At 56.0% G+C, this 26,003-nt stretch overlaps 2 protein-coding genes across 2 annotated transcripts; both read left to right on the forward strand.

Annotated features, from left to right (window-relative positions):
• The first annotated feature begins 1,599 nt into the window (after positions 1-1,599).
• On the forward strand, positions 1,600-16,700 carry LIN28A (lin-28 homolog A). Its single transcript, XM_065041915.1, has 4 exons — positions 1,600-1,845; positions 2,735-2,913; positions 11,221-11,405; positions 12,785-16,700. The coding sequence occupies exons 1-4, from the start codon at positions 1,815-1,817 to the stop codon at positions 12,996-12,998; spliced, it is 609 nt and encodes a 202-aa protein (XP_064897987.1). The 5' UTR covers positions 1,600-1,814; the 3' UTR covers positions 12,999-16,700.
• Positions 16,701-17,432: 732 nt separating this feature from the next.
• On the forward strand, positions 17,433-25,951 carry DHDDS (dehydrodolichyl diphosphate synthase subunit). The gene is made up of 9 exons (XM_065041888.1): positions 17,433-17,519; positions 18,515-18,601; positions 19,276-19,392; positions 19,725-19,867; positions 20,504-20,620; positions 20,757-20,858; positions 21,817-21,931; positions 22,846-22,953; positions 23,975-25,951. Exons 2-9 carry the CDS (start codon positions 18,539-18,541, stop codon positions 24,209-24,211), a joined length of 1,002 nt encoding a protein of 333 aa, XP_064897960.1. The 5' UTR covers positions 17,433-17,519; positions 18,515-18,538; the 3' UTR covers positions 24,212-25,951.
• Positions 25,952-26,003: the final 52 nt, after the last annotated feature.

The following is a 26,003-nucleotide window of genomic DNA, read 5'->3' on the forward strand; positions in this document are numbered from 1 at the left end:
CCCCGCCAGACACTGCGCTCCTCTGGTGCAGACGCAGGACTGCTCCTCGGCTTCAGGGACTTGACTCAAGACTGATGCTGTGAACAAGAGACCAGGGCAGTTTTCTCCCCGCGCCCCCATCTATCCCCGTTAAAACGAGCATAAAGATGAGGTGACACCCTGTGAATGTCACAGAATTATTAATGCTGCTGCAGGCTCCTTCTGCTCCACCCGAGCCCCATGGGACCCTGGTTCACCTCTGCCGCGGGAGCTGGCAGAGCCCTGGGGGGTGGCAGTGGGGGCAGGTTTGGGGACATCTCTTCCCCAGTCCAGACCGCCTCCTCCCGAAGGCTCATCCCTCTCCCTGCCCTCGGGGTACCCATGCAAAAACCACCCTCCTCTTCCTCCTCCACCCTCACCCTGGGCCCGCGGGTGGGGTCTGTGGGACTGCTCGGCTCTGCGGGAAAGGGGCAACGCGGAGCCCCCGGGTGTGGGGAGTCTTGGTGTGGGGTGTGCAGGGCAGGAGGAGGAGAAGGGCAGGAGGAGGAGAACGGACAAGAGGAGGAGGAAGGGCAGGAGGAAGAAGGCAGCGCCCAGGACCCTGGACAGGGGTGCGCGTTCAGCACCACGGCCAGCGCCGGCGGCCCCGGGGGCTTCGTGCGTGGCCGCCCCACGCGGGACGTTACCGGCAGCACCGGGCCGGGCCGAGAGGACCCCCCGGGTGGCACCACGCTCCCCAGCGAACCCAAGCGCCGCACGGTGCCACCCCCCGCTCCGCTCAATGGTACCACGCGAGAAGCGTCCCGCGTGGGGCAGCCGCGCTCAGTTCAAATGTCCCCCCGGCTCATCCCTGCGGCGGGGGACGGGGGTCACTGTCAGCTCCCCCCAGTTTGGGGGCGGTGGCGGGGGCTCCCCCCAAGCACACCCCACAGCGCCCGGGAGGGGCGGCGGGCGGCGCTGTGCCCCCACGGGCCGGGGCATTGTCCGCCCGCCGGAAATGGAGCCGCTGGTCACTCGCCCTTTGTTCCCGCCCGGCCCAGGGGGCGACGGGTCCCCCCGCCCCCGCCGCGCCCCCCCCCGGCACCGGCACCGCCTCGGCACCGCTCCGCCGCCGGCGGGAGGGCGGCCTGTGCCGCCGGGCCGGAGGGACACGGCCACGGGGTGCACGCCCCACTCGCGGGACATGGGATGAGGCTGAGGGCGCAGGGAGATCCCGGTGTCCCGGAAAACCGGCCCTCCCCTGCCCCAGTTCCCTCTCCCCGCCGCGTCCCGGGGGCCGTGGCTCGCAGGTGGCTCCGCTCACGGCGACAGCGCGGGGGGGGCGCGGAGAAACGACGTGGAAATTCCCCCCGGTCCTCGGGGGTCCCACCTCCCCCCACCCCCGGGGGTCACGTCTTCCCTTGACAGGTGGCCTCGCCCCTAAGCAGGGGGGGTGGTCAACCCACCACCCCCCCAAATCCCTCTCGGAATGTTTCGCTATTACCGGGGGGGGCGTTAATTAGGATCACGTGGGGGTAGGATGGAGGAGCGGGGCCCGGCGCCCCTCGGCCCCGCGGGTGGGTCCTGGGGGGGGGGCGGGGGCTGCTATTGTCTGCGAGAATTTGGGAGCCTTTGAAAAAACCCTCCCGCTCCCTCCCACCCCTATTGTTGGAGTGAAGATGGAGTCAAACCTCTCCCGGCTCCCTCCCGGCGGGGTCTAAGCTGGGGTTTTTTGTTGGTTGTTTTTTTTCTCTCTCTTTTTTTTTTGGCCGGTCTGATCCCCTCAAAGCTGGCCGAGGAGGAGGAGGGAGGAGGCGGTAACAGCCACAACTCGGAATTTGCAAGCGAGTGTCGGGATGGGGTCTGTTTCCAACCAGCAGTTTGCAGGTTAAGTTATATTATTGTCGCAGCCCGCCTCGGCTCCGCGATTATTAATAACGACGGCTGAGCCCGGCCGGGGGGCGCAGGGACCCCCCCCCCCCCTCCCAGCGCCGGCCCCCCCAGCCCCGCTGCGCCCCAGCAGTGCGGCCGGGCGCGGCGCGGTCCCGCTCCCCCGCTGCAGCTCTTTGGGGGGCTCGGGGTGGGGGGTGATTTATATATTTACCCCCCCCCCCCCACTTCAGCCTCAGGATGAGCCCAGAAGTTTGGGGCCGGTGGCGGCTGCTGGGGTTGTTTGGGAGCGGGGGGGTCCCCGTGCAGCGGGGGGGATGCTGACGGCAGGGGAGACACTTTCTCCAGCGTGGCTTGCTGGGGACAGGGGGATTTCGGGTTGGTATTTTGGGGGAGTTTTTTTCCCTTTTTTGGTGGTTTTTGTATTTTTTTTTTTCATTTTTGCCATTTTCCCCTTTTTTTTTGGTTTGTTTGTTATTCATGTTTTTGACGGGAGAACGGATTTAGGGCCCCCACTCCACGCAGCGCCCGTGTCGTGCCGGCAGCAGCTGCCTTCATTTCCCGGTCTCCCGGGGTGATCCCCGCGCACACGTGGAGGCAGCGCTGACCGCTCCGCTCGGCTTTTTAGGGACGGTTGGGATTTTTGTGTGATTTTTGTGGGGTTTTTTTCGTTGTTTGATTCGTTTTTTTTGTTTGTTTGTTTGTTTATTTTTGTTTGGTTTGGTTGATTATTTTCTTTTTTTTAATTTATTTTCCAGCCTGGGGAACCCCGGCAGGATTTGGGGCTCCTGCCGCGGGCTGCCCGGCTGGGTGCGGGCTGGCTGGGCTGGGGGGATCACATCTCCCCCAGCCCCTCGGCTCAGCCGCTCCGTGGGTCTCTCCCCAGGTGAGAAGCCGGGCGAGGAGCCCGTCGGAGACTCGCCCAAGGCAGAGAACGAGTCCCAGCCCCTGCACGGCTCCGGCATCTGCAAGTGGTTCAACGTCCGCATGGGCTTCGGCTTCCTCTCCATGACCGCCAAGGGCGGCGCAACCCTGGACTCGCCCGTCGATGTCTTCGTGCACCAGGTACGGGGCCGAATCCTGCGTGGGGCCTTGGGGAGAAAAGGAGGCGCAGCCCTTAGCATGCCCCTGGGAGGACGCGACACGGGATGGGGATCCCCACGGCTCCCCACATCCCAGCCCAGCATCATCCCGTGGGAGCCGGGATGCCCCAGGCTCGTTTCCCGTTGCGAGGCGGGTGGCGAAGGGCAGCCCCGGGCTCCTCTCCGGGGACCGGCCCTGTAAGCTGATCCCCGAGCGATTTCATTTTCCCATCATGGTTCCCTGGGGAGCCAGGGATCACGGATCCAGGGGAGCAGGTGCCCGCGGGATGTGTCGGAGTGGGGATGCTGCTCACCGCGCAGAGGGACCCGGGGAAGAGCTGGTTTTCCCTCAGGGACCAGGTTCTGGGAGCTCTGAGCCACGTAGGGATGCAGGGTTGGGCTTCCCTCAGATGTAGCTCATCCCCAGGTGAGGGAAATCTCTGTCCTGTCCCCTTGTTTCGGCTGCGGCTGGCACAAAAACCTGCGGGGTCACATGTGTGCCCCGATGGATTCGGTACGATAGTGACAGTCTCGTGTCCGGATTTGACCCGCACACACCTTGCTGAGGGGGAAGCCCCACGCGTGTCGGTGATCTTGTGCTGAGCGGAGTCGTGGATTTGGGGCTGCGGCTGCTTGAACCCACACGGTTGGCAGGGGAGGATCTGCTGGGGGACCCTATTTAGGGGCTGGTGTTTGGAGATGGTGCCCAAAATCAGGGCAGGCGCTGGGATGGAGATGTGGGGCTCAGCACCTACTGCCGTGTAAAGGGCTGGGTGTGATGAGTGTGCCCTGTGTCCCCACACGGCCAGGGAGCAAAGTGACCACAAGTAAAGAGGTGTTGGGGTCTCTGGAGCAAACATGAGTGATTTGGTGGGTACAACTGGGAGCAGCCGTGCAGGATTTGGCGATGCCAGCTCCAGGGAGGCCCTGGACCAGCCAGCTTCAGTGGCTGTCACTCACCATGGGCCCAAACCCTCCAAAATTGGGGTCTGTCCCATGGAGGAGCTGAGCTGGGGGTACAGGACGGAGCTGCAGGGGGGTCTCTCAGCCCCTGCCCACGAGGCTGTGGCTGCTCCAGGCAGGGCTCTGCTGGTTTGGCAAGTGAGTGATGATCAGCGGAGAACAAATCCCTTCTCCTTTGGCTGCGGTGTGGTGAAAATGCCTTGGTAGGAGCTACCGTCCCAGGCCAGAAACACTGCTGAGTTTGGAGGCAACAGTTCCAAATCAGCTGGGGAAAACTGAGATTCTGGTGCTTCAGAGGCAGCAAATGGGTCTTTGCATCTCAATGTAGCACAGCGGGACCCAGTGCCCATGTGGAGAAGCCTCCCGCCCTCCCTCCCTTTTTCCTGGGGTTTATTGCCCCCAGACAGTCTGGTTTCCTGATTGCTCTCGCTCGCATTCCTGCAGAAAAAGAGAATTAAGCGGGGTGTCTCTGTCGGGACCATCCCAGCGCTCGGGGAGTCGTGCAGGTCCCCGCGACCTGCCGTTCCGGGGCTGGGGGAGCCACGGGGTCCCGTGCGCAGGGTTTGCTGTGTTCGGGCGGTACGGTGAATGCTGGGTAAAAACGGGCTCTTTTGGGCAGCAGAGGGGCAGCGTGTATTTGTGTCATTCCCCGCTGCAGCTAAGGGCTCCCGGTGCTGGGCTTTGCACCACCAGAAGTGGGTGGCTTTGGGCTGGTGCCCAATCTTTCTCCCCCCGGGTCGGCCTTCACCTCCTGCCCTGCTCGCGGGCATCACAAAGTCACTGCTCGCCTGCAGCGAAACACCCAGGGCTGATGCCGGTGGCTTTGCCACCACGGAGCGTCCCGGCAGCTGCGCAGCCGTGTCCCCTCCTTGGAGAGGGACTGAACTCCCTCCCTCCCTACTTTTGGGGAACGGGCTCTTTTCCCGATGCTCTCCCCATCCCAGCGCTTCCTGAGAGCCGGTACCAGCTCCACTACCCGGGGAGGGGTCAGGTCTGGGAGGGCAAAAGCCGTCACTGGTGGGGGATGATGGCACACGAGGCTCAGGATGCTGTTCCGGGCACCCACCGCCAGCACCCCACGCAGCACCCCAAACCAGCCTTGGGGGTTTAACACCCCAGAGACCCCCATAACTCACGCCTTCCCCTCTTCATTTACATATGTGAATGATGACCCACAGGAAGTAATTGTGGGAGAAAGAAGGGAATTGGCCTCTTTAGATCTATTAAATCACTTTATTACAGGAACCAGGTCTGAATGGCCCTTCTCTGCAGGGAGCGCGTCTCCATCTCCCTCTCCCTTTATCTGATCACAAAGAGATTAAAATCTCGGCAGGACAGGAGACTAACAGGGCTCCTCGGGGCTGCCTTTCCCTCCCATTGTGAGCTAAAAATGAGGCATTTGGGTTCAAACGCCTCCCCTGGACACTGGAGATGGATTCGCATGGGGGCTGTGAGGAGACAGGGGAGATGAAGCAGGGGGAAGCAGAACAGGTTGTCCCCGGGGAGGTGAAGGGCTGAGCAGCACCCGTGAAAGGTTGGGGGCCTGGGGGTGACAGAAACCAGGCTGGTGCTGGGGAAGACCCCAAAGCTGCGTTTGGTCCCCTGGGCTCGCACCACAGCTCTGGGCATCACTCACGGGGGTGTGGGGCTGCTGGGGAAGGCAAAAGCCAACCAGCCTAAATCCTTGATGAAAGCAATGTTAGTTGGGGGTTTTTGTTCCTTCTTGTGATTTCGACAAGAACACTGAGAGCCTGTGGCTGCTGTGGCCATGGGACATTTGGTGGCACCTTGGTGACACAGTCACACGTGTCCTTGCGGGGACATAAGGCTGTACCCATGGTTAGACCCACTGGGGCTGGGATGTGGCGTTCCCTGAGTGCCCAGGGCGGTGTGGGCACAGCGGGGCTTCAGTCCCCCGTGGTCCCCTGGGTGCTGCCGTCCCCAGGAGCCTGGCGGGGGTTGATGGAGGGGACAGGGCGGAGGGTGATGACAGCTGCCACTCCGCCATGGGTTTCAGCTGAGCCACCCTGGGCTGTCCCCCACCCGCACTCGTGCTGTCCTGAACAGAGTCAGGCAAGGTGCCAGCGTGACGTGGGGTCTCAGAAGAAAATACAACCCCAAAACGTGTTTAGAGGCAGCTCCATCCCTGAGTGTGTAACAGAGAAAAGACACAAGGGAGGATTTCTCTGTTGGGGAGCAGGGTTCTGCCTTGCAGGGTCCCCCGTGGGGCAGCGGGGCAGGATCCGGCCATGGGATGCAGTTTGTGCAGAGCTGGGGGGACGGTGGGGCGAACGGGGACCTGCTCAGAGCCGCGGTTTGAGTGAGTCCATTGGGCCTGTGATGCTCCTGGAGGCACAGGACACATCTGATATCTCACGTTTACTCCTTTCTCATGTGCACCATCGCTCCTGCGTTTGCTCTGCAGGACCTGGGAGCCCTGGAGTTATGTGTGGTTGGGAAGTTTCTTCACCCTACGCATCTCAAAGTGTGTCCCTGGGGAAGGAAGTTTTTGGGGTAGAAATGCAGGCTGCCATCCCTTCTTTCGGGAGGCGGGGGAGACGCAATTTTTTTTGTTGTTAATTTTTTAAAATAACTGCTGGAATAAAATCGTATCGCACCGCTTGTGCGCCGCGTCCTGATGGCAGAGAGTGAAAGAGAGCGGCTTTATTCCACCCCTGAAGCTCCCTCAAGATGCACACACACACACAAAAAAAGCCTCCTGTCTCTGTGTAAAGATTAACTGATGGCTGCAGGCACATCCCTTCCCCCAGCTCCCCCTCTCCGCCACAGGGCAGGGAGAGAAAACACCCTTAAATGGTCTCCCAGATAAAACGGCCCAAATGAATGGGATTGCGCCTGTTGGAGCCGGGAAGGGCTGGGATGGAGCCGCTGCCTTGGCGACCCCCGTCCCTGCTCCCCCCAGCTCCGGTGTTTCCTTTTCCCTGTTTACTTGGTCCTAAGACTAAGTGGGTTGAAGCTGAAATCAGCCAGGGAAGGTGTGTGCTGCTGCCCCCGCTTTAAGACGGGACGATGAATTTAATATGCAGCAGCTAATCCTAATTAGTTGCCCCCTGGGAAGCGCAGGAGGGTTTTGGAACCCTCAGGGTGGGGGAAAATCCAGCTGAAGGAGTGGGGATTTAGGGCAGGTAGTTGGTGGATTAAACTCTGTGGCACTTGCTTTTTTTTCCTTTCCAGAATTAGTGTATAATTTTGCTGGTTTACGGTGGGAAATTAAGAGCAAGCATAGTCAATTTGGCAGGAAAGCGGCTGTGCCCCAGAAGACCGGGCATCAGCCCCTGCCCACCGGTTTATTGCCGGTGCAGGAGCAGAGGAAGGGGCTGCTCGGAGCCCGCTGTGCCGAACCTGAGCCCTGAGGGGCTGCTCCCCCTGTGATGTGCGTGTCCCCCCACAATGGGTCCTCGGGTGTCATGGGGTGACAAAAGTGTCCAGGGCACGTGGGGCTCCGTGGGTTGTTGCATCAACCGCAGCAGCTGGGGGGGTCCATCTTTCCTGACCCCTGTGGCCACTTCCCCTGCACAAGTGGGGGAAACTGAGGCACGGGCACTGCCTGCAGTGGAGTTGTGCTGCCCGAAACGCTCTGAGTGGAGTTTGGCATCGCCGCTCGTGCTCCCGCAGCCCAGCATCCCAAAATGACTTGTTTTCGGAGGGATTTAAGTGTAAGCGGCTGCAATGCTGTGGTGCGGGTAGGAGGCGAGGTGCAGCGGCCGCTCCGCCCCAGGCCGCTCCGGACACAAAGATGGTTTGATTGAGTGGCCGGGGCTGGCTGGGAATAAACGTCCCCTTGTGTCGCACTGGGGAGGCCGCGGGGACAATGGTGACCCCGGGGCCGGCTGAGCCCCTCCGGAGCCCAGCGGGGTGGGGGTGAACCAGTGGCCAGATTTGGGGAGCAGTGGCCAGATTTGGGGTGCTCCACGATGTCACCCCTCCGGGAGGGGACACAGGTCTAACATGGGGTCTGTGATGAGGGGTGAAGAGGAGGGATGAAGGCAGCCACGTGCAGGTGGGGAAGGGGTGAGGGTGGGGGACAGCGCTCGGCCGCTCATGTGCTGTGTCTTTGTTTGCCGTAAATAACCACAGAGCTGCCAGGGTGCCGGATGGTGGGGGGATGCAGAGAGGTGCCCACCATGCTGCCTGGCAAAGGGGGGGGCCTGGCAGGCCATAGGGAGCTTGGGAGACGTGGTGCCAGCTCTGCTGCTGTTCCTTGTCCCACTGGTTAACTCTGGATCCTAATGACAACGAATGAAATCCTTGCTCTAGGATATACTTAAAAACAGTTTTATTCTGAGGATGGCAACACTTTGTGGTCCCAAGCCACGGGTCATCCTACACCCCCCTGGTACCAAAACCATCCTCCCCCAAGACCAACCCCTGAGCTCAGCCCTGGACCCAAACCGCAGCATCCAACAAGGGCCGTCTGTCCGTCTGTCCCGCGGCGGGCGAGCTGGGCGCAGGGCTGATGCGCAGAGGGGCTGCAGGGGGTCAGAGGGGCCTCGGCCATGCCGACCACCCTTCCTCCCCCCACCGTGGCCTGGAACTCCTGGAATTTGGGCAGCGGGAGCGCGGCCGCCGCCGGCCCTTTGTTCTCGCTGGCCGGTGGCTCCCGGCCCTGGCCCTCCCCTGCGCTCCCCCATCCCCAGCATCCCTGGCTCGCTCCAATCCCCCTTTCCTCTCTTTATTTTTTTGGGGGGGGGTGTGTGTGTGGAGGCCTGGGAAGGCTCGGGCTTTGTGTGTGGTGTGGGACGGGGGCTCTGGGCCCCTTCCTTTCAGATGCAGGAGGTATGCAGCTAATTCAATGGGCTGCAGTTTGATTACCTATCTGATAACAGAGGAATGCCAGCAATGTGTGTGTTTTGGGAAGGGGGCAGGGGGGGGATGCGCAGGGGCCACCAGCCACTCTGCAGCCTCACATCAAAAGGTTGCGGTGGGGGGGGAGAGCTGGGGGTGCCCTGGTCGCTTGCCCCCCCTCCTTCCCTGGGGAGAGGGCGTTTCCTTTGGCCTTTTGGCGGAGGGGGCCGGGAGGTGGTTGTCATCCTCACCCGCTCCTGGAAAATAAATCGCTTCCCCCCACCCCATCATGTTGCTGCAGCTTCTGCCTCAGCCCTCCTCTTCCTCGAGAAATTTGGGTAACGGATGGATCATGGGGGGACAGAGCTGGACCTTTGGTTGCCTACAGGTGGTGATGCCCAAGGCATGGGCTGAGCTGGGGGGCATTGGGGTCCCCCCATCACAGCTTGGCTTTGTCCCAAAGCTTGGGGCCATGTGCCTGGGAGTTTTCATCTCTGCAGTGTAAACACAGCTGGGGCTGTAAACACCCCCGATAAAGAGGATCTCTGTCTCTCATCCCCCTGCCACGGAGTGATGCTCACCATAGAGTAATTAATGCTCACCATGGAGTGATGTTCACCATGGAGTAATTAATGCTCACCATGGAGTGATGCTCACCATGGAGTGATGCTCCTTGCCCCCAAAACACTGCAGCTGCTGCTGGAGGGGGGTAAATTCACCATCCACAGCAGCCTCATCACCCAAACCACCTCACAAAGGGGTTTGAGAGGGACCTTGGGGTGGCACTTTGGGGACGGGGCAGGGTTAGTGGCCAACCATGAGGTGCCAAGGCTGAGCTGCGCACCTCCTGTGTTGTGCTGGCAGCTGCTATGGACACAGAGCTTGGTTGATGCTCAGCATCCTCCCAGCGGTGCTCAGCACCAGGGGAAAGCTGACGTGGGGCTGGGGAGCAGCCTCTGGCTGTTGTGCTGAGCACAGGAGGGTGTTTGCCAGCGGAGGGTGGTGATGGGACTGCCCAGATCGGCCCTGGATGGGCTGAGGTTGCTGTGAGCCTCTGTCACATCCTTTACCTCACTGGGGACCTTGTTGCTCATGGTTTGGCTCACCCTTTTGGGAGCAGCAGCAGGCCAGAGCGCAGGTTTCTGGTGGTCCCATCTGGACCGCCCTGCACCCCATCCCCACAGGCAAGTGGGCTGGGTGAGTGTGGGTCATCCCCAGGGCACAGAAAGGGCAGAAAAGTTGCAGAAACAGGGGCCTTGAGGACTGTTCCTCGAGCTTTGCCACGTTCCCACTTCCCTCATGTGTCCACAGAAACACATGGGTCCTGCTGAAAAAAATGCACTCCTAAAAACCAACAGCTCCATTTCCTCCCTCTTGTAAAAACAGAGATGGGGTGTTTCCTCGTGGGTCCGGTGGGGTGGGAGAGGAGAACCGACCGTGCCTGCCCGTCCGCGGGCAGCGTGCGCACGGGATCGCGTGTGGGAAGAACGGGCGACCGCGGCCCCACGTGATGGGAACTGGCCGGGCCATGAATGGGAGAGATGCTCCATTCATAAACGCAGGTCCTGCTGCAGCCTTGGCGCCGGCTTTGCTGGGAATCCCCAGCCCGCGGGAGCTGCTCCTCCCTCCGCCAGCAAATCCCCCTTAACTCTTTGCTCGCGCTCGTTTGGGCTCCGCTAACGAAGCCGAGCGAAAGCGCTGCTGTGAGTCATGGTCCTGCTCACGGGGGGGCAAGAGATGATGGCTACATCGCCCATCTCAGCTCCTCGGGAACTGGTTCAGCTCAAAAGGACGGAGCTCGTGAAAGTGGTGTGGATTTTTCTGTCATCTCACAAACCCAATCCCCAGTCTGAACTCCCGGCTTTGATTGCACAGTGATGAGTGATGTGGTGATCCTGGGCAGGACAGGAGATGCTCCCAGGACCAAATGGCTGCTTAATTAATTACTGGGGGTATTTAAAGGGCTTGAATCGAGGTGAGCTGCAGTGCGGGGGGTGGCTGGGACCCTGGGGTGACAGTGCCACCTCCCAGCCTCCTGGCCCTGCTGTGGGTCCTGCGTGAGCAGGGTTTCATGTGCCTCTGCAAAGCCTCAAGATCCTTTTGTCTTTTAAAAGAGATATTTTGGGTCTCCCATTGAGCATCCCCAGGCCGGGGTGGCACGAGGTGCAGGGGCAGCTCTCACTCCCCAGCCTGGGGTGTCGGTGGGAGAAAAGGGCTGTTTTGTAGTGCTGAGAACCAGCGTTTTGCAGCAAATACTGCTGAAATTGGGTCAGGGCTGGCTCTGCTGGCCCTTGCTTGCCAAACCCATGAGCCCCATTCCACCAGGTGCACCAGCTCACTGAAGTCTCAAATTTTTGGGGAGATGAAGGTGCCTGGACGAGCTTGGTCCCCAATGTCTGTCCCCTCACACGGGACAGGCACAGGGGGACCTTGGCAGCCATGGGGGGTGTCTGCGGGGCTGGGGGTTGTGTGAACACCCCATCTCAGTGCTGACCCCCTTCCTTTCCCTGTTCCACCCCAGAGCAAGCTCCACATGGAAGGTTTCCGCAGCCTGAAGGAGGGAGAAGCTGTCGAGTTCACCTTCAAGAAGTCATCCAAAGGTTTGGAGTCCATCCGGGTGACCGGCCCAGGGGGCGTCTTCTGCATCGGCAGCGAGAGGAGACCCAAGGGCAAGAGCCTGCAGAAACGCAGATCGAAAGGAGACCGGTAAGGTGTGGCTGGGGCTGATCCAGGACAGGGCCCGAGCCCATGGCGTGGGGACGGGCTGGGGTCCGCCGGGCGGGCAGCGACCCTTCCTCGGGGAAAGCGGCTTCCTGGGGCGGTTAATGAGCGGCAGATGCAGTTTGGTGGGGAAAGGGCAGCAAAGCAGGAGCGAAGGGGCAGAGGTCAGGGACACCCCTCGTGTGGGGGAGCCGCCCTGGGCAGGGGTAATTTTCTCAGAGATAAAAACCCTTCCTTGTGGGAAGGAAATGGCCGGACGTCCTGGCAGCGTCTCCCACGGTGAAGCTGGGAGCCCCGGGGCGAGTTTCTGGCTAGCCCTTCATCCCTCCTGTCCTCTCCATCCTCTCCATTGCGGCTGCCCAGGGATGCCTCATCCCGGCTCTCCCAGCGGATGCCGCGCTCCCCACCTGGCTCTTTTCACGAGTGGGTTTTAAAATGGGTTGTAAAGGAATTGGGAAGGAAAAGGAAAGAGCAAAGGGTTGTCATTGTCCTAGAGAGATGCAGGATTTAAAATGGACACAAGGCAGCTCCCTCTGCCCACGCGGCTCTGGTGGGAAGGTGGCACACAGGGGACAAGTGCTAAAAGCTGTAAGAAAAGCCACTTTTGGGGTTGTCATCACACTGATGGCCACAGTCCCTGCAACTGTTCTCCTGGCTGTCACTTGTCCCATTGCCTGTTCCTGCTCTTGGTGCACAGTGTGTAACCCTGGCCAGCTGCAGGGTCTGTGGACACAGGAGCCAGAGGGGTTGCAGCCCCCAGCGTCCGGGTTTGTGTCCCCCTGTGCCTCGGTTCGGTGCAGGGGTTTGCTGCCATCTCCTGGGTACCAGCAGCACCACTGAGCCAGGTCCAAACTGGCCGTGCTGGAGCTGGGGGTCTGAGGGGACCAAACCCACCAGCCGCCCCCAAACAGCAGACCCCACATCCCTGCAGAGGCTGGGCCATGTTGAGCTCCTCATGACAAGAAAGACCTTGAGGTGCTGGAGCGAATTCAGAGAAGGGCAACAAAGCAAATGGCAGGATGAGAGGAAATGGCCTCAAGTTGCACCAGGGGAGATTGAGGTTGGATTTAGGAATGATTTCTTCCCCAAAGGGCTGTGGGGCATTGGAACAGGCTGCCCAGGGCAGTGCTGGAGTCACCATCCCTGGAGGGTTGGACAGATGGACATGAGGTTCTCAGGACATGGGGCAGGGACAGGGGTGGGGAACGGTTGGACTCGATGATCTGCTTTCCAACCAAAATGATTCTGTGATTTTAAGCCCAGCTCTGGCTGTGAAGCCAGATGAGTCCCGGGCACATCCACAGCATCATCCCACCTCATTTTATTTCTCCTCCTCGAATCTCTTTTCCTCCCTGCTCTGGCAGATGCTACAACTGTGGGGGGCTGGACCACCACGCCAAGGAGTGCAAGCTCCCGCCGCAGCCCAAGAAATGTCACTTCTGCCAGAGCATCAGCCACATGGTCGCCAACTGCCCCGCGAAAGCACAGCAGTCCCCCAGCTCCCAGGGCAAACCCGCCTACTTCCGAGAGGAGGAGGACATGCACGGCTCGGCCCTGCTCCCCGAAACCCGGGAATGATGGTGGGTGACAGGGAGGGGGGGGCGTCCACCGGGATGAAAAGGCTTTGGCAAGGCAACGGGCAGGCCGGGAGGGCAGGGTGAAGGGCTCGGGGAGGGAGCGTGGCAGCACTAACAGTGGGGACCCGGCGTTGGGACAGAAAGGTCCTGCCGCAGTGTCCCTGCATGGAGCTCATCCCATGTCCCCAGCGTGCGAAAAGCCCTGCTTTAATTGGGATGGCTCCTTCCAAAAGTAGGAGGAGGCAGCACACAACACACCTTAAAAAAATACTCACATTTGATTATTTTCCAAAACGAAGCCAGTAATGTCTCTGGGAGGAAGAGCGGAGAAGCAGCACCTCTGGGATTCGCTTATGGATCCTTGTTCTCCTGAGGTTCAAACAGGCTCCGGCACAGCCTGGGTGAGCTGCGGGGACCCGCTCGGAGCCCGTCCCGGCCCTCTGTGCCCCACGGAGCGGGGACGAGAGGGACAAGGGGGGCAGGCTGGCTGCAGAGCACCGGGGAGACGCCCGTGGGCCGGCCCCACGGGTCCCTCTGCTCCTCGCAGCTTCTCACTTGCAGGTCGGTGCGAGGATTCGCAGGTTTTTTCTGTGGTCGCTCCATTGCTGAAAGCAGCAAAGCCCAGGTTTGGAAGAACACGGGGCATCTCTCAGGGCTGGGCTAACGCTTCAGGGCTGCGAGCCGAGGCTTGGGGAGATCAGGTCAAAAGAAAACCACTTTATTTTTAAAATGTTTTTCCCCTAAGGCTTCTCAAGTGCCAGCCCAGAGAGACCAAGGTGTTTCCTGCAGCCAGCTCTTCCCTTCTACAGCTTCTCCTGCCTCCGAAACGCGGAGCCGGGGAGCGCGAGGGCATCACGAGCAGAAATGCTCTTGGTTGAGCCTTGGGAGCTGGACACGGGGCAGAACCGGCTCCCGGGGGTGTTGCTGGCAGCGTTTCCCACCCGGGGCTCACGCAGATCCAGACTCCCCAGGTCTGCAGATCAAACCCACGCAGGACAAAGAGCATGCACGTTTCTGTTCCTCCTGCCCATCCCACGCTCCAGAACCGTCCCCAGGGGCACAAAAAGAGGGTCCCTAGGGCGTTAGCAGCTGCTGCCCTCCCTCCCCACCAGCCCCCCAAGTCTTGCCTTTATTTATTGGCCCCGGTGACAGCCCTTCTCCGGGGCAGCCCCCCCGCCCGTGCCGAAGCCAAGGCCAAGTGAAACCTGCACTAGGACGTGCGTGAATGACGTATCTTTGGGTTTATTTGTTGTCTTTGTTTTGTTTTCTTTTTCTTTTTTATTTTTTTTTTTAATATAAATATTCTGGGTTTGTATTTTTGTATATTTTAATCTTTAAGGAAAAAAAGAAAAAAAGAGAGAGAGAAAGGACATAATTCCTGCAACTTATTCTCAGGTATTCGAGCAATCTCAGGGATAAAATGCCTCTGTAGCCCAGTGCTGGACAGAGAGGAGGGTTTTTCTAACAGCACAAAGATGTGACAAAGTTTGTATTGGAAGCGTAGATCTACCTCACTGGATGTTCTCTAGGTGGACTGACGTGTCATCAGGCTTTTCAGTTGTGGTTTTTGGTATGTTTGGGCTTTGTTCTCTTTTAATCTGTATTTTAATAGTCTCTTTCCCTTCTCCACTGGACTGAGGAGGAGTCTGGGTCTGTAGACCCGTGTGCGGGGAGGGAGAAGCCAGGCGGTGCCACGGGGCAGGGGACAGCTGCTAGAGCCCACATCGGCTCCCCAGAATCCAGATCCGCTCCCAGCCCGGTGGCTTTCGAGGACTGTCCTCCATTTCTCTCTCCTGCTCACGCTCCCACGTCCCCTGCCCACCGTCCCGGTGGGAACGCTCCAGTCTGCCCCGTGTGCCCCATCACTGGGATGTCACACGGGCTGTGGTCGGGAAGCCAGGATGGGGGTCCCAGCCCCTTCAGGGGGACACGGCAAGAGCCGAGGTTGTTGGGAGGCTGAGGGTCACCCTCAGTCCCTGTCCTCTGGCAAGGGGACCCTCTGGGATAAGGGATCCGGCGCCAAGATGGACCCAAGTCCAAGGGAGGTGCAGCTGCTTCATCTTTCTCCTCCCTTCCTGGCCTTTTCCCCCCAAATGTCAGCTGGGAAACTCTGAATCCCTGCTTTTGGGGCATTAACACCCCAACACTCCACTTTGCATCCCCAGGGGGCCGGCTGGAGCCCTCCCGAGGAGACGTGTCGGGACGTGGGCACGGCCTCTGCTGGTTTTTAGGTAGCGATAGCTTTAGATGTAGAGCAGGGCTGGAACAGACGGGGAGCATCATCTCCATCCTCACCAACGGGCATCACCGGGGGGGGATTTTTGAGGATGCTGGAGCCCCGTGACCCCTCTGGGGCTTCTCTCTGTCCCACGAGACGTGGTTTTGGGGGATGGAGAGCGGCTCCCCCGCCACCTTCCCGCCCTGCTCCGGTAGTTTTTAGGTGAGGTGGTGGTCTCTTCTTGGGAGGGAGGGGGGAAAGACTTTTTAGTTCTCGTCTAGAGACGGGAACCTATACAAAACTGCTTCAGGAAAACGGCTTTTTGCCTGATCGGGGTAAATGCAATAGAGCGTCTAAGCCTGGGCCTCGGTCCCGCTGCTGTGTTGCGGGGGGGCTGTTGGCCTTTCCCTGGTGCCTCAGTTGTGCTGGGAAACTGCTGCCCCCCCTAATTCTTGTATCTGTCTTGAAGAATCATGTAGGACCTTCCCCCCCTCTCACCCCCAGTTTAATGGCTTGGTGATTTCATTTGTTTTCTGCTAGATGTCTAGTGTGTGTAAATACCTCTGTAAATCTTTCCAGTTTCTCTCAGTATTCTCCTTGATTATTGTTTACAAAAGTAAGAGGAAAAAAAAGGAAAAAAAGATTAAAAATAGCCAAAGCATCTAATAGGTTATGGACCAGGGAGACGGGATCTTCTCTGGGTACTCTGCCTTGCAACTCAGTGTGGGGATACGAGCTCTGTAACCATCGCTGTCCTAGGTAAAGCAAATGGCTTAGAGAATCACTCAGGTGTCCCCGGGGCCAGCGTGGACCCGGGATCCAAGAAAACAGGGATTTTTGTCTGTAAAGGGAAGCCACCACATTGGAGAAGATGGGATTGACTCACATCTTCTTGTTGCATTTGCCACTGTGGTTCTTCCCGTGTCTTGCCAATAATTAATTAAACTGCTGCATCATCACCCACCCTGCCCATGCTCGGCGCTGGGCACTATGCATTACGGGACGGTGCATCGCGGGCGGACGAGGCCGCTCAGGGTGCTGCTGTGGGGCGGGAGGGTTTGAATGTATAAGGAAAAGCCGCGTGTCTCTCATGAGGGGGCGTCTGCCCCGGCGCGAAAGCCTGGAGTCACAGGATTGTGTACGAGGAGACGGAAGAATGTAATCCATGTTTACTGCTAGCAACCAAAGCTTGTGTGTGTCAAACTCGGGGAATCTTTATGAAGTGGGTGGGAGGGAGGGAAGAACTGGGGGGGTGTGTGTGGCTCGGGGGTTACCCCGAGTTGTGCGTCCCAAAGAGATTTGTCTGCGGGAGTCGCTGCGGTGAGACCCCCAGTTCCTGTTCCTGCAGGCTTTCCCCCCCCCCTTTATTATTATTTTTTTTTAATTTGTTTTTGTACCAACTATGTAAAATGTGATTGTTGGCTTTTATTTTCTTTTCTGGAAAAACAAAAAAAAATAAAGACCATTGGCAATGGCTGCTGGTGATGTTCTGTGTGTGGTTGCTCTACTTTTTATTCTCCCCTGGGATTGAGAAGCCCAGACGCCAAATGGGCAGGTGGGGGGAGTGCTGGGAACTGGGGTACCCGATAACCAGCCTGGCCGTGCTGTTAGCCCCAAAAAAACACCCTGACCTCACTACCAGCCTGTGGCACCTCACTGCACCCCACAGATCCCCATGACCTCCCCGGCTCCGACATCCCGAGTTGAGAGGAGGGAAGGGAACGGAGCTGGTGAGGGGCTGGAGCACAAGTGTGATGGAGACTGAGGGACCTGGGGGTTCAGCTGGAGAACAGGAGCTGAGGGGAAACCTTCTGATCTCTGAACTGCCTGAAAGGAGCTTGGAGCCAGGGGGGTCGGGCTCTGCTCCCCAGGAACAAGCGCCAGGAGCAGAGGAAACGGCCTCAAGTTGCACCAGGGGAGGGTGAGGTTGGATTTAGGAACAATTTCTTGCCCAAAGGGCTGTGGGGCATTGGAACAGGCTGCCCAGGGCAGTGCTGGAGTCACCAGCCCTGGAGGGCTGGACAGACGGAGATGAGGTTCTCAGGACATGGGGCAGGGACAGGGGTGGGTTATGGGCGGACTCGGTGATGTTAAGAATGTTTTCCAACCCAAAATGATGATTTTAACGCGACTCTATAAGCACCACACACACACACACCCCCCTCACAGCGCGCATGCGCACAAGCCCTGTCCCGCCCCGCGCGTCAGCGCCTGCGCGCACCTCCCTGTCCGGGCGCGGGCGGGTGACGCAAGCGGAAGGAATCGTCACTGTCCGGTGAGGCTGAGGCGGTGCCGCCCGGCGAGGTAACGAGGGGGAACGGGGGTAACGGGGAGCGGGGCCGCCGGTCACCCCGGGGCGGGCGGGGAGCGGGACCCCCTCTGCGTGGTGCTCGCTCCTTTCTCTGGGTCTCCACTTTCGCCGGGTCTCCCCTCGGCCGCCGCTGCCGTCCCCTCACGGAGCCGGGAGGCCCGAGGGCTGCCCCGTGAGCGGGGGATCCGGCGGCCTCTCCTCACCTGCCCCGTGCCCGGCGGGACGGCCCGAGGTTCAGCAGTTCTTGCCTTAGTGTTTTGTGTGTCTGAGGGTGCACATCTATTCCTGAGGGCAGAGGCAGAAGACCCATAGAGAAAATGAACGCAGTCAGTGTAATCTGAACCTGCTTCAGCCCCTGGGTGGGTCCCGGGGGCTGGGGCTGGACTGTTGCCCCACAGCTCTCTCTTCACAGCCGCTTTGCCCACGTCTCTGCCTGAGAGAACTTAAAATTAACGTGGAAGTTTAGCAAGCTCTTGTATCGTGTTTCCTCAAACCAGATACTAGTATATGAAGCGCAGATAATATGGTAAATCCAAATATTTTTACATGTCCAGAGGCTGAAGTTCTCAGCTTGTGAAGGAAAAGTATCGGTGGTGACAATGGTGGGGGGTAGTTGGTGATTTGAGCTCCCACACAAAAGCACAGAAGGACAATTCATGCTGTCACCAGCTTGTGACTCACCTGGTGTGGCCGAAATTGTGGGGCTGTGCGGACCCTCAGCTGTTTTGGCTGGAAGATGCGGTTATGTTTTATCTTGCTATCAGCTCTTCCAGAATCCTTTCTGGCAACGTATAGCTGGAAAATTCCAGAGCTCGTTTCTGAGCTCCCCCATTGTCTGCTTACCAAAGTACTTGTGTGGATTATTAAAAGGGCTTCAAAGCAGCTAGTCAGGCTTATTTTTTCCAAGGTGATGATTTGTAGCATTGCTTGGGGCTCAGACGGAATCTTCTGTACCTCTAACCCCCTTGTTTTCGTCTTCCCGTTAAAGAAGCAAAGGAGCTCTTGGTAAAACATGTCGTGGATCAGAGAAGGCGAGCTGACCATCATAGAGAGATTTTGTGCCAACATCATTAAGGTAAGGGATTAATTTTGTTACCTGTGGTAAAGAACTGGCAGGTTCATTGGGTTTCAGAGTGGAATTATCTGTGTGACTGCTCTAGAAAAGTGGTGTCACTAGCAGGAGTACATATTAACGCTGGCACTGGATGTACATCCCTAAACAGCATTCGGGGATGGAAAATTACTTAAGCTTAGCCTTGCAAATGAGCAAGGCTGGAGCACTTGTCAATAATGAGCTTACACTCCCAGGCTCCCATGTTTTGTGCCCTTGCTGATGAAGGAGGGCGAGAAGCAAGGTGGTTGGATTATGCGTCTAAGAAACGAAACTGAGTTGCTGCTGTGTAGAATAACTCACCAGTTCCAGGCAAACTCTGCCCTTGCCCAGCAGAGTCTGGAGGCTGCTGATGTTCTTCTTCTCTACGTAGACCCAATGAGATCAGCGGAAAGGAATACTCCTAAGTGAGCAAAAGCCTCATGGCTCGTTTTGTTTTCTCGTAAGCCGTGTCTGTGAAAACGCCTTGAACTCTGAAATATAAAATACTTAAATTTACAGCAGCATAAAACTCGAAGCGGGGAGACGCTCACAAAGAAGCGGTGCTGCCGGGAGCAGCCAGACTGACCTCTCGGCAGTGCGGGGCGCCAGCCTGGCTCTTCGCTTGCTTTTCTCTTGTGTTTCTCTTTATTTTCTAGGCAGGTCCGATGCCCAAGCATGTCGCCTTCATCATGGATGGCAATCGCCGTTATGCCCAAAAGTGCCACGTGGAGAGACAGCAGGGACATTCGCAAGGCTTTGAGAAGCTGGCGCAGGTGGGAAGGGTGTTTGCTGCATTTACGTTGTGTGTAAGGTATTATATAATTTATATTGTTATCTCCAAGAAGTGCTTTCCTTGGCTGGATTAGTCCCGTATTTGTTACAGATTCTCATCTTTAGGTGGTGGTATTTTTCTCCCGTTCTTTAAAATGAATCTGAAATTCTAATCAAGTGCATTTCATTGTCAGCTCTTAACGGTTGTTTCGTTTGATCCAGTCTTAGTGTAGCGGGAAATGAGGGGAAGGTTTTAGCTGTGGAGAAACTGGGTCTTGCAGACCTGATTGTCTGCTTATCTGACTTGGGTTTTCCATTATGTTTTGTCTTGCAGACACTAAGGTGGTGCTTAAATCTGGGCATTCGGGAGGTCACTGTTTATGCCTTTAGTATTGAGAACTTTAAACGTTCCAAGGAAGAGGTGGATGGACTAATGGATCTGGCAAGACAGAAATTCAGCCGCCTACTGGAAGAACAGTAAGAATCCTTTCATGTCTGTATCCCGCAGGGTGGAACTAAAGCTAAACTTGATTAAAAGGTGTTACAGGGATGTTACGAGTTGTGAAAATGGATTAGATGAAGGAAGCTGATCTCCCCCTCCAGCTGGAGATGTGTGTCCAGGGGCTCTGCCTGCCTGGGTGGGATGTGCAGCTCCTGAGCACGCACAGTCCCCTCGCACACCAGATCGGTGTCTGTGTCCTGCGGCTTATGGTGGAACAATCCCATCCAAACAGTCGGAATACTCCAGTTTTCAGATGAGCACAGCACAATCAGAAATTCCCTCTTAGAACCAGAGTGCTGGGTGCCTTGTTTTCATGAAGTATCTGTGATCGTTTCCTAGTCCTTTGGTGATGTCTGTACCTCAGGAACTTCTATGGGGAATGATCTTTTTTCCTTTAAGGAATGGTTTGGGATGATCAAATCTAAGCCAGCTTTCAATGCCTAAAAAACTTTTGGTCGTTTTGCCTTTTTGTAGCGCTCAGTTTTGCCCAAGCTATGCCTGCTGCATGCCTGGTTCTGCTTTTTGGTGGATGTTACACAAGGCAAACCTGGCACTTGTGCAGCAGAGACCACTCTGTGTTCTGTGGTCCTCACTCTCGTTATTTGGCGCAGGGAGAGTCTGAAGAAGCACGGCGTGTGTATCCGTGTCCTTGGGGACCTGCCGCTTCTGCCCTTGGATATTCAGGAGCTGATTGCCCAAGCTGTGCTGGCAACTAGGAACTACAACAAGTAAGTAACGCAGTTTAAAGCAGCTGATACCTCACGCCTTCCTCTTCTACCTGAAGGCTGAGACTTGGCAGGTGTATAACTGTCATCTACTGGACTTCCCTTAGGTTAGTCTTTCACATCTTTCTCCTCTTTTCAGATGCTTTCTGAATGTCTGCTTTGCGTACACATCGAGACATGAGATCAGCAGCGCTGTGAGGGAGATGGCGTGGGGAGTGGAACAGGGGCTGCTCGAACCCAGGTAACTCTTGTTGTGCCGTGGGAGGTTTCACAAATGAAAACCGCCTGTCTTCCGTCCTGTGCCTCATTAAAAACCTCTCAGAAGCCAAGTGGCTTTTAAATAGACCTCATTAAACAAGTACGACTGGAACAAATGACTTAAAGTTACTATGCAATGTTTGCTTTTTATTATTTTGGTTGCCGTAGTGATAGATACACAACCAAGACAGAAGAGAAATGAGGTCTGTGTCTGAAGTTAGTTTAAATGTGAAGGCAGATTTTAAGCCACAACAATTGGCTGCTTGGCTGGCAGTTTTAGCTCTGAGGTAAACAACAGATGAATCATGAATAGCGAACTGTTCCTCCACCCTGGAAGAGACGGAGCAGTTAGCGCTCTGCTCCAGATGGAAGTCCTCACAGTCCAGTTCCACCACTGGATTATGTTTCAAAGAGTGGGGGCTGACAGAGCATTTGAAATAGCCTGTGGAGCAGGGTCCAGCAGAAGCAAGTTGGTGACTGGTTGTGGTACAGCTCCACCGCTCCGTTTTAATCTGATGTCCTGTGTTTATAAAAAAAACCCTCAGTAATTCTGATTTAGTTGTGCCACCTCTGTTGGCTCAGGAAAGTGATCTTAATAAGCTGCAAACATTGACCTGGATATTGCTGAAAGGAGGTTGTAGCGAGAGGGTGTTGGTCTCTTCTCTCAAGTAACAAGTGATAAGATGAGAAGAAATGGCCTCAAGTTGCACCGAGGAAGGTTCAGATTGGATATTAGGAAAAAATTCTTCCCAGAAAGGGTTGTCGGGCATTGGAACAGGCTGCCCAGGGCAGTGCTGGAGTCACCATCCCTGGAGGGTTGGGCAGACGTATAGATCAAATTCTTACAGACATGGATTAGTACCAGGGTTGGGTTATGGTTGGACTTGATGATCTTGAGGGTCTCTTCCAACCAAAATGATTCCATGATTTGTCTTTCTTAGTGATGTGTCTGAATCGTTGCTCGATAAGTGTCTGTACACCAACAACTCCCCTGACCCAGACCTCCTGATTCGAACCTCTGGAGAGGTTCGGTTGAGTGATTTCTTGCTCTGGCAGGTAAAGTCTTTGTTTTCTCCTTGAAATATTCCATCTTTGCATCAGAGAGTGTTCCACTGAATGCAGGCATGAGCCAACACGAGGGCTCTTCAGCTCTCTCTGCCAGGGGTTGGGTAACTTCTTGGGTGGACTCAGTGCTGGGGCACCTCTGAGGAACCTGTTTCTTGTTCTGCGATTGCCTAAAATACCTCGCAGCAAAAGTCTGAAGTTGCATCATCGTGAAAACACTTAACAAGAAATGTCCTTATGATGGTTTTTGTATAGAATTGACACTAAGGTTGTCTATATCGTTATAACTTTGAGTCACTCAGAGTCCTTCTAAACGTTCGATTTTATAGTAGCAGTCATAGGAACATGCTGATTTGAAACTTTGAGGGACTTGATGGCAAAAATAGCTTTTAAGTTGGAATCTTGCATCTTTTTGCTCTAGGATATCTTCACCACAACTTTTAGATTCATTAAGCACTTTAAATGCCACGAGTGGGCAGCAAGGAATATCATGAGATGTCATTTGATGAATGGCTTAAATGTCACGTCCTGATCCTCAGTTCATCTGTTACTCCCTTACCTCAGCCCTGGGTAGTCCAGTGTTGCTATTTTAGTTTTATTATACGTCTGTGATGCTTAAGCTGTTAAAAATACCGCTGTGAAGATCAACATAGTGTTAGAAAGAATTCTGCTGGCGTCCTGCAGGAATGGATGACTAGTGTCCCAGCATTAAAAACTAATTAAAGAGACTCTACATAGTGCAATTTCAAACTTTCCTGGCTAGTATTTCTTTAATTTTAAGTAGAATCTGATAACACAGCCTAGGTAAAATCTTTGTCAGACAACTGGCAGAGTTTCACCGATAGAGCTGTATCTTGATGACATCTCACTAGATGATTAAATCGTTGGTGATGTTGTTTTTGCAGACATCCCATTCCTGCCTGGTGTTTCAGTCGGTCTTGTGGCCAGAATATTCCTTCTGGAACCTGTGCGAGGCCATCCTTCGCTTCCAGATGAACTACAGCGCTTTGCAGGTAAGGGAGATGGCAAACTCGAGGCAGCGTGTTCCTGCACAGCCGTGTGCTGGAGATGGGGTGAGGGAGCGCAAAGTGGGAGCAGCAACTGTTCGTTGACTGCGGTGCGGTAAGATCTGGTTTCAGTCGCAGCTGATGTCAGATGTGTTGCTTCTCCTGCGCACACGTGGGTTGTTACAGCATCATAGCAGGTGGCCAGGCTCTCGTTAGAATAAGGATTTCTTCTTGCTCGTTTGAAAGGCCAGCACTCCCTAAGCGTGCGTGTGTCAGGTTATCTCACTGTGATCGGTTTTACTCTTTAGAAAAATGAAAGCTTAATATTCTTGCATGGAATTGTGTTTTTGCTGGTGGAGGCTGCAGGCCAGGATATGTGCAATGAGAAGAAATCCAGGAGAGATGTTTGGCAAAAATATTTCAGATACTTGAAGGATAGGCAGGGTAGCTACTGCCTTTACCTTTCTCCTGCCCATCCTGCTATGCCTCAAGCCAGTGAGTTATTACATCACAGGCATTTGGGAATGCTGAGCCCACTCTTGCTTATTTACTGGAGCTGATTAGCTTGGTAGCTGATCATCAGCTCAAAGAATTACCCCATAAATCAGTGTTCTGAATCCCCGAAAACCTTTCAGCTGCCGTGTGAACAGGATCAAAGATTCTGCATTGATGCTGGCGATGACAGCTTGTGTGCACATCCCTGGTTTGAAAGTCCTCTCGTACGCTGCTCTGATTCTGTTAGCTGAGGAGTTTTCCACAATCTGTCACGACCTTTGTCTATTTGAACTCGGGGTTAATGCTGTCAGCAGACTTGTATCTTGGGGAAAAGGTCTTGTAGGATATCCCTGTATTTTTTTATAACCAATCAAGCAGCATGCCTCAAAAAGTGGAGGAGGCGCACACAGAGCCACCCTTCATTTAACCTGCAGATTGATGGCCAAGCAGAGGCTATTTCTTCCATAACCTGTTCCGCAGATGAGCTAAAAGGCCTGATAAAGTGCTAACGCTCTTCTGCTTTTCACTCTAGAAGGCGAGAGACTCCTACATGGAGGAAAGAAGGCGACAAGAGGTGGAAAGGGATCAGGATTACGTGACAAAGAAGCTGCAGCAGGAAGGGTTTGCGTCCCACGGAGACTCTCGGCGCCGACGGACACTGTTGCAGAAATGCACTGCCATGCGGGAAGAGAGAATCCAGGGCTTCCTACAAGCACTAGAGCACAAGAGAGCGGACTTCTTTGAGAGATTGTGTCCGGTGTCCGCGTGACACGGGTGCTGGGGTCTTGGGAAGACAACTTTTAGCCATGTGAGAGGGAACGGCTGCAGCCCAGAGGGGTTCGCTCGGTGTGGTGCTGGGCTGCTCTAGGACTTCACGTCCCCGCTGGCCCTGTCCGAGGGTACTGTGAACCTTTCTAGTTCTGTGAATGCTGCTGAGGAAGGAAATGCCGTCCGTCTGTCTCACCTTCCTGCCCTGACGATGGAGAACACACACACTCCTCCATATCTCCGCTGCTCGGTACTTGGCTGAGACAAGAAGTGACCTAAAATGAGCCTCCAGTTCTGTTTGACTCCTTGTGAACTGCCCCAGGCACATGATTCTGTCCTATTAAATCAGTCTGGACTTGAATTCTCCCCAGGGCTTTGCAGCAGCAAATCTCCTGTCGAGGTTTCCTGTGCTGTCCTGTATGGGATCCTCACTTTCCAGAGGGAGAGGATTATTCCTGGTGAGAAAGGGAGCCCCGTGCTGAGCAATGGCAGAGATATTCCCCGCTGCCCTGCTTAGCGACAGCATCTTGGCTTTTCCCCACTTCGCCTGATGCGATGTATCTGCTCTTGGCTTCCAAAGAGCTAAAACAAGGTGTTGTCAGCCTTGATGTAAAGAAAAAATAACTCAAAAGTTTCACCAGGCCCTGTGATCCCTTCTGAGCGCTGTATGTGGGGAAAACCCAAATGCTGAAGATGTTGGCACAAACTCTGCTTAGGAAAAAGTCTCTGAGCCAGCAAGGAAAAGTATTGGTTGGGAATTAACTTTGTGGCTTAAAAAGAAATTAGTTAAACCCAGGAGTGCAGTGGCCACAACCGGTGTGATCCCAACGGCAACCGGTGTGATCCCAACGGCAACCGGTGTGATCCCAACGGCAACCGGTGTGATCCCAACGGCAACCGGTGTGATCCCAGCCGCAACCAGTGTGATCCCAACGGCAACCAGTGTGATCCCAGCCGCAACCGGTGTGATCCCAACGGCAACCGGTGTGATCCCAACGGCAACCGGCGTGATCCCAGCCGCAACCGGCGTGATCCCAGCCGCAACCGGCGTGATCCCAACGGCAACCGGTGTGATCCCAGCTGCAACCGGTGTGATCCCAGCCGCAACCAGTGTGATCCCAACGGCAACCGGTGTGATCCCAACGGCAACCGGCGTGATCCCAGCCGCAACCGGCGTGATCCCAGCCGCAACCGGTGTGATCCCATCCGCAACCGGTGTGATCCCAACGGCAACCGGCGTGATCCCAGCCGCAACCGGCGTGATCCCAGCCGCAACCGGTGTGATCCCATCCGCAACCGGTGTGATCCCATCCGCAACCGGTGTGATCCCAGCCGCAACCGGCGTGATCCCAACCACAACCAGTGTGATCCCGGCCAAAATGGGGCTGTTGACGTGACTGTACTGGGAGCGGCTGGAGCAGCTGGGGAGGGTTTGTTCTGTTTTCCGTCGGCAGGGAGGTGGACTAGCTAATTTCCAAGGTTGTTTCTGTCTTTTAATTTCTTATGTTTTCCGTCCTCATGGTCAAAATAAGATAAAACATCTTGATTTTTGTTTCCAATGCAGGCGCAGCAGCACCAGCTGTTGCTGGTTTTTTAAATCCTCCTTTTTCCCTCCAGGTGAAAACTAGAAAATGCAGATGTAAAGGACTTTGTACTTGCTGAAAACTCAGCGTTTTCAATGATATTGTGAAGAGGATAAAGACATTATCAAATCCCGAATAAAAATATTCATCCATCCTTATCCGCTCGCCCTCACCCCACGTGACCCCGGCGGGCCAATGGGCGGGCGGGGA

This window comes from Columba livia, chromosome 26 (assembly GCF_036013475.1).
Source record: "Columba livia isolate bColLiv1 breed racing homer chromosome 26, bColLiv1.pat.W.v2, whole genome shotgun sequence".
NCBI classification, from domain to species: domain Eukaryota; kingdom Metazoa; phylum Chordata; class Aves; order Columbiformes; family Columbidae; genus Columba; species Columba livia.